At 38.7% G+C, this 11,171-nt stretch overlaps 1 protein-coding gene across 1 annotated transcript; it reads right to left on the minus strand.

The window, feature by feature from the left end:
• Nucleotides 1–612: 612 nt before the first annotated feature.
• Nucleotides 613–4,171, minus strand: QRT3 (Pectin lyase-like superfamily protein). Its single transcript, XM_028237574.2, has 3 exons — nt 3,651–4,171; nt 2,887–3,123; nt 613–1,827 (listed from the first exon to the last, which is right to left on the minus strand). The coding sequence occupies exons 1-3, from the start codon at nt 3,867–3,869 to the stop codon at nt 820–822; spliced, it is 1,464 nt and encodes a 487-aa protein (XP_028093375.2). The 5' UTR covers nt 3,870–4,171; the 3' UTR covers nt 613–819.
• Between the last annotated feature and the right edge of the window lie 7,000 nt (nt 4,172–11,171).

The raw sequence follows: 11,171 nt of genomic DNA on the forward strand, positions 1-11,171 counted from the left end.
ACGACGTCGTTTTGGCCATTTGAGCCACTTTTGAGCCACAAAATTTGAGCTACGTAGCATTGTCGATAATAATAATAATAATACAATTACTTAGGATTTTAGTAAGATTGACTACGTATACGGCTCACACTAGTTCCACTATACTGAAACAAAAAGAAAAATATAATGAAATTGTGTTTGTAGACAACAATATATATGTTAGGATTTACATTATATGTAAATGTAAGCGTTTGCATTATATATAGTCAACAACCACACAAGTGGTGATATGTAGAGAATTAATTAGGCTCTACAAAAACAAAAATTAGTGAACTTGTTAGGTACGAAATACTAAAAATGATCCCAAATCAGATCCAATAGAAGTCGCCTCATTTAAAATATGCTCAAAACAAAGGTGGTCTTTCTCAATTTCTATGTCCAAATTTGATTTATGTACTATTTGAACATGTGCTCATTTTCTCCAGGAAAAAAAATAAAAATAAAATTCCACACTTAATGCAAAGTTCCAATGTTTTGTGGACTTTAAGAACTTCCAAATCCATTTGGTCTCCACAAGAAAATGTTTCCACTTGAAATTTGAAATTTTGTACCAGATACTTGACCACACTGTAATAATTTAATTCAAAATAATACACCTTGTACTTGAACTAAGATACTTTTCCACTTTTGTGGGTTACATTGACTTGATGTTGAATCTTTATTATCAACAATTTCTTAAAAGGAAAAAAAAATTCAAAAAAAAAAAAAAAAGTAATAAAATGTATCAATCTTCCACACTATGCATTTGCTCATTAAGATATCTTTAAAACTAGATTAGCTCTAGCTTGAAACTCCTTGATCCACCATAACAAACAAACTTGCTGGAATGGCCTTATCCGATTCAATTACAACACGGTTATTTGACGCATTACGCAAAGCATGATTAGGAAACGAGCTTCCGGTTGTGCTTAAGGTGTATTGGACACTCGTTATAAGGTTAGGAAATAATAAAGTTGGATTAAAGTCTACGGTCCATGTACTCCCAGTTCTTTGTAGGGATCTTCTTGCGACTGTTGCCTTAAGGTTCATCCCCTTCACGTTATTTCGATCAATGACAATTTGATCAACATTTTTGAAAGGTCCATTTGTTTGATCCAACTGAACAATTCCAATCCCTTTGCCAGAGCCACAAAACATGTTATCAACAACATTGACACCATTCATAATACCATTTATGGATTTAAAAAGAATAAATGCATCTCCAAGGAAAAAACTACTCGAGATGTGAAGTTGCACGGGGTCTTCTGCGACAATGCCAGTATAATCCATGTAAGAATTCACAATCCTTGTTTGTGTCAAACCTGGCAACTTAAGGTAAATTCCAGTACCGCCAAATCCATTTGCTTTATTGTAACAATGCACTCCAGAAAGTATATTGGCTTGACCTGATACCATTATCCCTATTACAGCTGAAAAGATAACCACATCCGTGATAGCATTGTCGTTACCCATTAAGTTTATTGCAGTGCCTGAGAAGTTCCTCTCACCAGGATCACCTCCAGCAGTGATGTGTTGACCTAAGAATGAGTTTCGAATGTATGTTTCATGACCACCCTGGACTAAGATACCATTGGTAGTGAAATGGGCAATGTAACAATTATCAATGCTAGTCCTTAGTGAGTTAATAACTTGAATACCTCCTCCCCTAAAATTGGAGTCCAACATGAGGTCTCTAAGTGTTAAATACTCGTAATTGTATTCCTCGTTGTTAGCAGAAGAAACTGATGTATCAATTAGATACCCATCAATTGGAAAATTGTCTGAAGCTTTTAGCGTTCCTCCATATATCTGTTTCATCAAAAATTACATTGAAAGAACTTGAGTTAGATGAGAACCAAAACTAGAGTTTAATAGTTTGATTGACTCCATAAATCAAGAGTTCAAAAATCTTATGATTTACAAAGCAAAATAATTATCCTCATTGTATATGTATAACATGGTAATAATTTCCTTTTTTTTTTATCAGCAAAGAAAAATTTCATTTAACAGCATGAAATTAAAGGTACAGGAACATGGTAATAATTTCAATGAAGCAATTTTTGGTTTTGGTAGCAAGAAAAGTATTTCCAAATTTCTAGAAGCCTTCAAATGAACAAAAGAAAAATGGAACCAACACATTATTGTCTTGCGACTTCTCACAAATTAGGCTAATTACCATTATGCTCTTATTATTAATTTCAGATGCTCAATAATTTTTTTTTTAATTCTTTTAATTTGGTTAAAAAATGAAGCTACACACCAAGGTGCCAAATGGTAAAGATTCTTGAATTTCCAAACCCCCCTAAAACTTACGGTGGTTAAAAAAATTGAATGTATTGCCATGACTAGGTGCCAATTGTAGGTTTAGATGAATGATACTTAATTAAAACCATGATGTATATAATATATATATATATATATATAGTCTAAGCTATAGGAGAATTAACAAATATTTCCTCATATGAAACCTTCTTGTGTCAACTTTATTTTTGCAATTGTCATCAATTTGAAAATTGATGTGAAAGTACCAACTTCTAAAGAAATCAACCCATAACTCAGTCTTAAATAATCAGATTTATAAATTTAAATTTTAATCAATTTTTAGGTTTTTTTTTTTTTTATGAATCATAATTTTTTTATTAGTTTTTTAATCAATTTTTAATAAATCAGGTTTTTTATTAGTTTAAGCTCTGTAATCAATATGTTTTTTAGATAGAAAAAGGGTTAATAAGTTTAAATTATTTTAAATATCGGCCATATGTATCTAAATTTTAAATTTCTTATACATTGATATATGATCATAGAGTAGTGCTACAGAGCATGGCAAAGATCACCCGTTAAGAATAGAATTAAAAGGCATATATATACCTTGAAGTTACCTCGGCCGCTGGTCGGAAACCGGACGGGGCGGCTGATCGTGTAGGTGCCGCCCTCCAAATTAATCTCTGCACCACCAAGGTTAACAATTCCAGCCATCAAGAACCCATCACTTGGTCCTTGAAATGCATCTGATATTGCTCCCAGAATTGCATCTATGCTGTCTGTTTTCCCAGTTGGGTCTCCTCCATATGATGTCACGTGATACACTCGTGGTCTTGGTGCTGCCTACATAATACATTATCATGGTTAATGAAAAATAAAATAAGAAATAAGATTATATTTTACTTTAATAAAATTAAACTTCGTTCTTGTCTATATAAATGGACTCCATTGTGTGTGTGGGACTTAAAACATGTCTCATTTTCAGGGATTTAAATTGTCATAGCTTTGGACATTGAGTGTAAATTATTTTTAAAAAAGACATTATTTTATTAGATTATCTTTAAAAAATAGATGGTAAATAAATTTTTAAAAATAGACGGTCTATTTTTATAAATTCAAATAAAAAAAATATTATTATACTTATTTGATTAACTTGAACTTTTTTATAAATATGTAGTGAGTTCACATTCTAACTGTGCGTTACAGTCTGCTTATACAAATTACAGAGAAAAATCTAATCCTAGGTAATAATTACATACACTTTCAAGATTTAACAAAGATTAAATGTAAAAAGGAAAATGAAAGATTAATGAAGAAGCAACAATGATAAATTGCTGATAATGAAAGATTAATTAAACAACAATGCTCACCGATGGTGACGGAGATGGAGACACAGAGCTCGGAGGGAGAGAGATCAAATCTCGCCGGAGAAATGAGGCCTTAAAAGATTGCAATTTTCGCATTTGGTCACGGTGGTGGTGACTGCCTGAAAACTGACCCACCGGCGATGAACTTTCACCATAGACATGAATTGGGATGAAACTAGCCAAACCCATTATTATGGACACTATTATAGCTCTTCCTCCCATTGTTGTTTCTATTTCTCTCTCTCTCCTGTGCTTTGTAGATGAATGGTTGATTATGAAAACACCCCACTAGTTATATAACTTATGTCATGAGAGAGAGAGAGAGAGAGAGAGAGCATGGAAAGAGAAGGGGCTAACTAAGATTTGTAAAGAAAATAGTAGTGTCATATGATATTGGATCACGCATATGGTTCTTTCTTGATGTTTTGTTTTATTTTATGTGTGTATATATATTTAGATGTGTATGATGTAGATGTACGTGTAGATGCGTAAGCATTTTTGAATGTTTCTTCTTTCTCTTCTATGAAAGAAAAGTAAGCAAGTGACCAACTTCTTACTTTAAGGATCCTAACAAGTTTGACATTTGTGTAAAGAAAAGGTATATATTTTTACTCTCCAAGATAAAGTTTATATCTTAGGCAACTGTTGTGTGTTTTGGGGTCTATTCCCACCTAAGTCATTTCAACTGTTAGTGTATATTAGTGTATCATTATGTAGTGCATTATCATGTTAGTGTAGCATTATGTTAGTGCATTATGTTAGTGTAGCATTATCATGTTAGTGTAGCATTATGTTAGTGCATTATGTTAGTGTAGCATTATGTTAGTGCATTATGTTAGTGTAGCATTATGTTATTGTTCATAGGCATCCAAGGCATCCTCTATAAATAGAGTGCCTTCTTTGTGTAATAGACATGTACAATTCATAGAAACAATTGTGCCTCTCTCTCTCTCTCTCTCTCTATTCGCTCATCTCTATCTTCTCTCACTTTCTCCAATTATTATTTCATGGTATCAGAGCACAGTGTTACATTTCTGGCAATTTGCGATTTTGGTGTTTAGTCCCATCCACAGCGGCACTACATCAAACCACTCGGAATTTCCTCACGATTCCAACGGCACCAAGCCCGGCCTCAAAAAACCTTTCACGCGCCCACACGCGCCGCCAGTGTCCACTGCGCGTCATCATTTCCGCCACCACTCTCACACGCGCCCGCACGCGCCATCCGTTGTTTCTCCCTTCCGACACGTGCCTACACGCGCCCACACGACCCGCGGCTGACGTCAGCCCTGCCTCTCCCGTACGCCGCGCCTGCTACTGTGCGCCTCTCGTGCGCCGTTTCACTACTGTGCACCCGCGTGCGCCGAATCCGCTACCGTGCACCGCGTCTGCGCCTGCCGCTACCGTGCACCGCCGCTTCCTGCTAACGTGTTCCTTCCTGCACTCTGCTAACGTGCGCCGCTGACATATTTGCTGACATCATCTCTGTCCAGCATACCTTTCCTGGCTATTTTCGACCTTCCGGACTCACTGGTACACTCTGTTTTACCTAATTTTGCTCCTACAGGTCTATCATATTACTTTAAACCCTATTCAACTAGTATTATGGATCGTCATGATGCCTCCCATCCTATTTCCGTTATTTTGAATGGTTCAAACTATGTTCTGTGGGCCCAAGCCATGTCCTCCTTCCTAAAAGGGAAGAAGCTCTGGCGAATTGTTACCGGGGATGTGACTAAACCGGTGAAAGACAGTGACACTAATGAAACCACTGTTCCTACTGCTACATTTGAAGACCGACTTGAGGAATGGGACAGTAAGAATTACCAAATCATTACCTGGTTTCGTAATACCTCTGTTACATCTATCAGTCTTCAGTTTGGTCGCTTTCAGCTTGACTCTGTAACTACTCCTGCAAAAGACATCTGGGATTTCTTGAAAGAACGATACCAGACTACTGGTCTTGCCCACCAATATCAACTTCAGAACCAACTTCATCGCATGCGCCAAGAATCCACTCAGTCCATTAATGACTTCATTTCTCAAATGTACTCTGTTTGGGATCAGCTTGCTCTTTCAGAACCAACTTGGCATACCCCTGAAGATGCTGTTTTATTTACTATCTATCGCAACCAGCAAAGGTTGGTGCATTTTCTTATGGCTCTTACTTCCTCCTTTGAGCCCGTACGTGCCTCTCTGCTTCATCGCCATCCATTGCCCACTCTTGAACAAGCAATTTCTGAGTTGCTATCAGAGGAGACGCGTCTCGGTACTCTTCAAACTCATCATGTGGACTCTGTTCTGGCCACTCCTCCGTACCGGCCATCATTTACCCAACGGACCACTGCTTGCCTCTATTGTCAGAATCGGGGTCTTCCTTCAACCCATCTCCTGGTCAATTGCCCCGTCAGATCCTGCCGCTACTGCAACAAACTTGGTCCTGGTCATCTGCAACAGGATTGTTTTCGCAATCCATCCCGATCATCGTCCAATAGCCACTCCTCTCGCGGTGGCTCTGCCCGGGGAAGCTTTCATCGTTCCGGGAATCAGTCTCATCACACTGCTACTACTGCTTCTAGGAATCAGCCTCATCCCACTGCTGCTGCTGCTTCCGGGAATCATTCTCCCCACACTGATGCTGTCACCTCTGCGGGGTTCTCTGAGTCGTCTGCTCCGTCTACCCCTCGCTTTTCTCCAACGGATGTAGAGGCCATGCTCAAACAACTTCTCTCCCCATCTGGTACACCTCCTCCTACTGCTTTGTCTGTAATCCCAGGTAACTCTTCTTGGTATTTTGACTCTGCTTGTTGTAATCATATGACCTCCAGTTCTACTATCTTTTCTTCCTTCTCTTCATCTCCTCATATTCCCTCAATACATACTGCTGATGGTTCCCTCATGTCTGTCCGTCATGTTGGTACTGTTTCCACCTCTTCTTTATCTATCCCTCAAGTTTATCATATCCCTGCTCTTACCTTAAACCTTATTTCCATTGGTCAATTATGTGAACTTGGTCTAACTGTCACATTTTCTGCTACTGATTGTTTGGTACAGGACCCTCAGACGGGGCAGACTATTGGGATCGGCCGTAAGCATGGACGTCTCTATGAACTCATTCACCTTCATGTTCCTGCCTCTCCTCCGATTGCTGCTCCTACATCTACTTCCTCATTATCTCCCTTTCATCTTTGGCATTGTCGTTTAGGGCATATTTCTGTTAATCGCTTACGGTCTTTGGTTTCTAGTGGACAGTTGGGTCATGTAATTCCGGATAATTTCGATTGTATCCCCTGTCAACTTGCCAAACAACCTGCTTTATCATTTAATAAAAGTACTTCAGTTTCCCTTGCACCTTTTGATCTTATCCATTCCGATATTTGGGGGCCCTCCCCTACTACTACTATGGGGGGATCCCGCTATTTTGTTGTCTTTATTGATGATTTTTCCCGGTTTACTTGGCTTTTTCTCATGAAAACTAGGTCTGAACTTAAACACATTTATTATAGATTTGCCCAAATGGTCCACACCCAATTTTCCAAAACCATCAAAATTTTTCGCTCTGACAATGCTATGGAATATCGGGATTCTGATTTCCTTTCCTTTCTTCAGCATCATGGTACACTGCCTCATCGTTCTTGTGCTGGCACGTCCCAGCAAAATGGCCGTGCTGAACGGAAACATAGGCATATTCTTGACACTACTCGCGCCCTTCTTCTCTCTTCTTCCTGCCCTGAAAACTTTTGGGGGGAAGCTGCCCTCACTGCTGTTTACACTATCAACTGTGCTCCTTCTCCTGTCATCCATAATCAAACTCCCTTTGAACGTCTGCATGGCACTCCCCCTCCTTACGCTAATCTCCGGGTTTTTGGCTCTGCCTGCTTTGTTCTACTTCAATCCCATGAACACACCAAGCTTGAACCTCGTTCTCGTCTTTGTTGCTTTCTTGGGTATGGAATTGAACATAAAGGCTTTCGCTGTTGGGATCCTCTCTCTAAACGTCTTCGTATCTCCCGCCATGTCGTTTTCTGGGAGCACCAAATGTTTTCCTCGCTATCCTCTTTTCACTTACCCGCACTCTCCACTACTGTCCTGTTTACTAATCCTTCTGTCGATCTTTTCTCTGCTGATTTTGATACAGGTTCCTCCTCCATCGAGACGCCCTTGCTCACTCCTGATCCTGTCCAGCCTGCTCTCCCTGAAGGTCTACCTCTTATTGCCACACCTCCTTCTCCACCGGTTCTTCCTCCCACCGATCCTCCTACGGGTCGACCACGCCGGGTCACTCAACCTCCTATCCATCTTCGTGATTATATTGTTGGATCTGCTGCCTTCTCTACTTATGAACCTACCTCCTATCGTGAGGCTTGTACTAATCCTCTTTGGCAGCAAGCTATGACCGATGAACTACAGGCCTTGGACAAAGCTCATACTTGGGATCTTGTTGATCTTCCTCCTGGCAAGACTGCCATTGGCTGCAAATGGGTTTACAAAATCAAAACACATTCTGATGGCTCTATTGAACGCTACAAAGCTCGTCTTGTTGCCAAGGGTTTCAACCAGGAATATGGTATTGATTATGAGGAGACATTCTCTCCTGTTGCTCGGCTAACCTCTGTTCGCAGTTTACTTGCTGTTGCCGCTGCTCGCCACTGGGGGCTCTTTCAGATGGATGTCAAAAATGCTTTCCTCAATGGTCATCTTATTGAGGAGGTCTACATGCAACCTCCACCTGGGTCCACTTTTCCCCCTCATCAGGTTTGCAAACTACAGCGTGCTCTCTATGGCCTCAAGCAAGCACCTCGTGCTTGGTTTGCTACGTTCAGTTCTACCATTCATGATTTTGGGTTCACCTCTAGCTCCTATGACTCTGCTCTTTTTATCCGGACTACTTCTCATGGTACCACTCTTCTTCTTCTGTATGTGGATGATATGATTATCACTGGTAATGATGAAGCTGGTATTCTCCACCTCAAACAGTTTCTCCACCACCAGTTTGAGATGAAGGACCTTGGTACTCTTAACTACTTCTTAGGCCTTGAAGTCTCTCATGATTCTACTGGTTCCTATTTGTCCCAGGCCAAATATGCATCCGATCTTCTGGCTCGTGCTGGTCTGACTGATTGCAAAACTACCTCTACTCCAGTTGATCCTCAGATTCGTCTCACTCCTCTCGATGGGACTCTTCTCTCTGATGCTACTCTTTATCGCCAACTCGTCGGCAGCCTTGTCTATCTCACAGTAACTCGTCCTGACATTGCCTATGCTGTTCACATTGTCAGTCAGTACATGTCGGCTCCTCGCACTCCCCACTATACTGCTCTACTCCGCATCCTTCGCTACCTCAAAGGCACTCTGTTCCATGGTCTTCACTTCTCTGCTTCCTCCTCTCTTGAACTGCGTGCCTTTTCCGATGCTGATTGGGCTGGGGATCCTACGGATCGACGCTCCACCACGGGATTCTGCTTCTTCTTAGGGGACTCTCTTCTTGCTTGGCGTAGCAAAAAACAATCCCTCACTGCCCGCTCTAGCACCGAAGCTGAATACCGAGCTCTTGCTGATACTACTCAGGAACTTCTCTGGCTTCGCTGGCTCCTTGCTGATATGGGTGTTTCTTCTTCTGATCCTACCCCTCTCTATTGTGACAATCAGAGTGCCATTCAGATTGCTCACAATGATGTTTTTCATGATCGCACCAAACATATTGAGATTGATTGTCATTTCATTCGCCAGCATGTTACCTGTGGTACTGTTCGTCTTCTCCCTATCGCTTCCGTCGATCAACCCGCTGATATCTTCACTAAGGCTCATCCTCCTGGCCGCTTCAATGATCTTGTTTCCAAACTCAACTTGGTTGATGCTTCCCCTCCTTGAGTTTGCGGGGGGATGTTAGTGTATATTAGTGTATCATTATGTAGTGCATTATCATGTTAGTGTAGCATTATGTTAGTGCATTATGTTAGTGTAGCATTATCATGTTAGTGTAGCATTATGTTAGTGCATTATGTTAGTGTAGCATTATGTTAGTGCATTATGTTAGTGTAGCATTATGTTATTGTTCATAGGCATCCAAGGCATCCTCTATAAATAGAGTGCCTTCTTTGTGTAATAGACATGTACAATTCATAGAAACAATTGTGCCTCTCTCTCTCTCTCTCTCTCTATTCGCTCATCTCTATCTTCTCTCACTTTCTCCAATTATTATTTCATCAACACCTCAAGTTTATTAATTAAACAATAATACTGCTAACTCAGAAAATTTATTATTCTATCACAAGTTTCAATATGTGGTTTAGAAAATATTCAAATAATCTCCCCTATATATTACTAGTATGGACAATATTTAGACACTTAAATTTGAGTTCCTAGACTTTTTGTTAATTAAAATGATATCTTATTCCACTTAATTTTAAAAAGTTTAGAACTTATGGTAAGATTTATTGGCATTTTCTCATTTGCCTAAAATTGATTAAACTTAAAATTGGAGATGACAATTTTCCCGCATCTCCTATTTCCCCGGCATGACTTTTTCCCATCATTCCTTGTCCTACCCTCACATCCCTCCTTCCGCCTTACATGAATTTTCTTGCTCTCTTTAATTTACATTTTACAATTTAACTTTTATTATTATCTGTAACATTCTATATCAATTTCTTATTTTTGTTGATACAATTATTATCTACTACCTCCCTAATATATAATAGCAGTCTAAGATTTTTTAAAATTTTAGATTAAAAATCAAAATGAAACATTCTCTTATTGAGTCTTTAATTGAGACTTCTAGTAATAAATTCTTTTTAAAAGTCTTAGGTGACAAACGAAACTACAAATTTGCCATATTTGTTCTGTTATCATCCCTACTAGAAACAATCACCAAAATAAAGTAAATGGGTCGGGTCTATATAATTTGCTTGTGATTCTTTTCTTCTTCTTTTTTTTTTGGTATTGATTTGCTTGTGTTTTCTATATAATTTGCTTGTGATTCAATTTCGACCTTTCAATTGGTGGGGCCATATATATATATATATATATATATTGTACTTATTGACACTGACATCACCTAACATTGGCTCATGTGTTCGGTTGGTATTTTGCAGACGTCCTAACCTCTCAATACAGCACCTTTCAACTTTTTCATTATTTCTTTTTTTATTTTTTATTTTTTATTTTTTATCAAAACCTCTCTGCACAACCTTGGTGTGTGTGTGTGTGTGTTTGCTGGGGGAAGTCATTTGAAAGAACTTTTGGCTTTGTTTGGTTTGCGTTTCTTAAAAAATTTTAGAAAAATTTTTTATAAATAAGTTTTCAAAAGTAATCAACTTAAACAAATTTTTTCAAATTTTTTTTTAAAAACTTGTTTAGTTTACAAGTTTTCCAAACAAATCTCTCTCTCATACACATCAAATCAATCATTTTTTTCAAAACTCTTTCTCAAAATAATTTTTCAAAACATCTTTTGAAAAAAAACCAAACCAAATAAATTTTCGTGTTTTTTATCTCAAAACATGTTTCTCAAATACAAACCAA

Source organism: Camellia sinensis, chromosome 9 (genome assembly GCF_055761805.1).
Source record: "Camellia sinensis isolate YWXY chromosome 9, ASM5576180v1, whole genome shotgun sequence".
In the NCBI taxonomy this organism is placed as follows: domain Eukaryota; kingdom Viridiplantae; phylum Streptophyta; class Magnoliopsida; order Ericales; family Theaceae; genus Camellia; species Camellia sinensis.

What these genes read in the sequence shown, in the direction of transcription:
- QRT3 (XM_028237574.2), bottom strand. Translation starts at nt 3,869, where the DNA reads ATGGGAGGAAGAGCTATAATAGTGTCCATAATAATGGGTTTGGCTAGT. An exon ending in CTCCATCTCCGTCACCATCG is followed by an intron (nt 3,124 to 3,650) that starts GTGAGCATTGTT and finishes TGTATTATGTAG; the next exon opens with GCAGCACCAAGACCACGAGT. An exon ending in GCGGCCGAGGTAACTTCAAG is followed by an intron (nt 1,828 to 2,886) that starts GTATATATATGC and finishes TTGATGAAACAG; the next exon opens with ATATATGGAGGAACGCTAAA.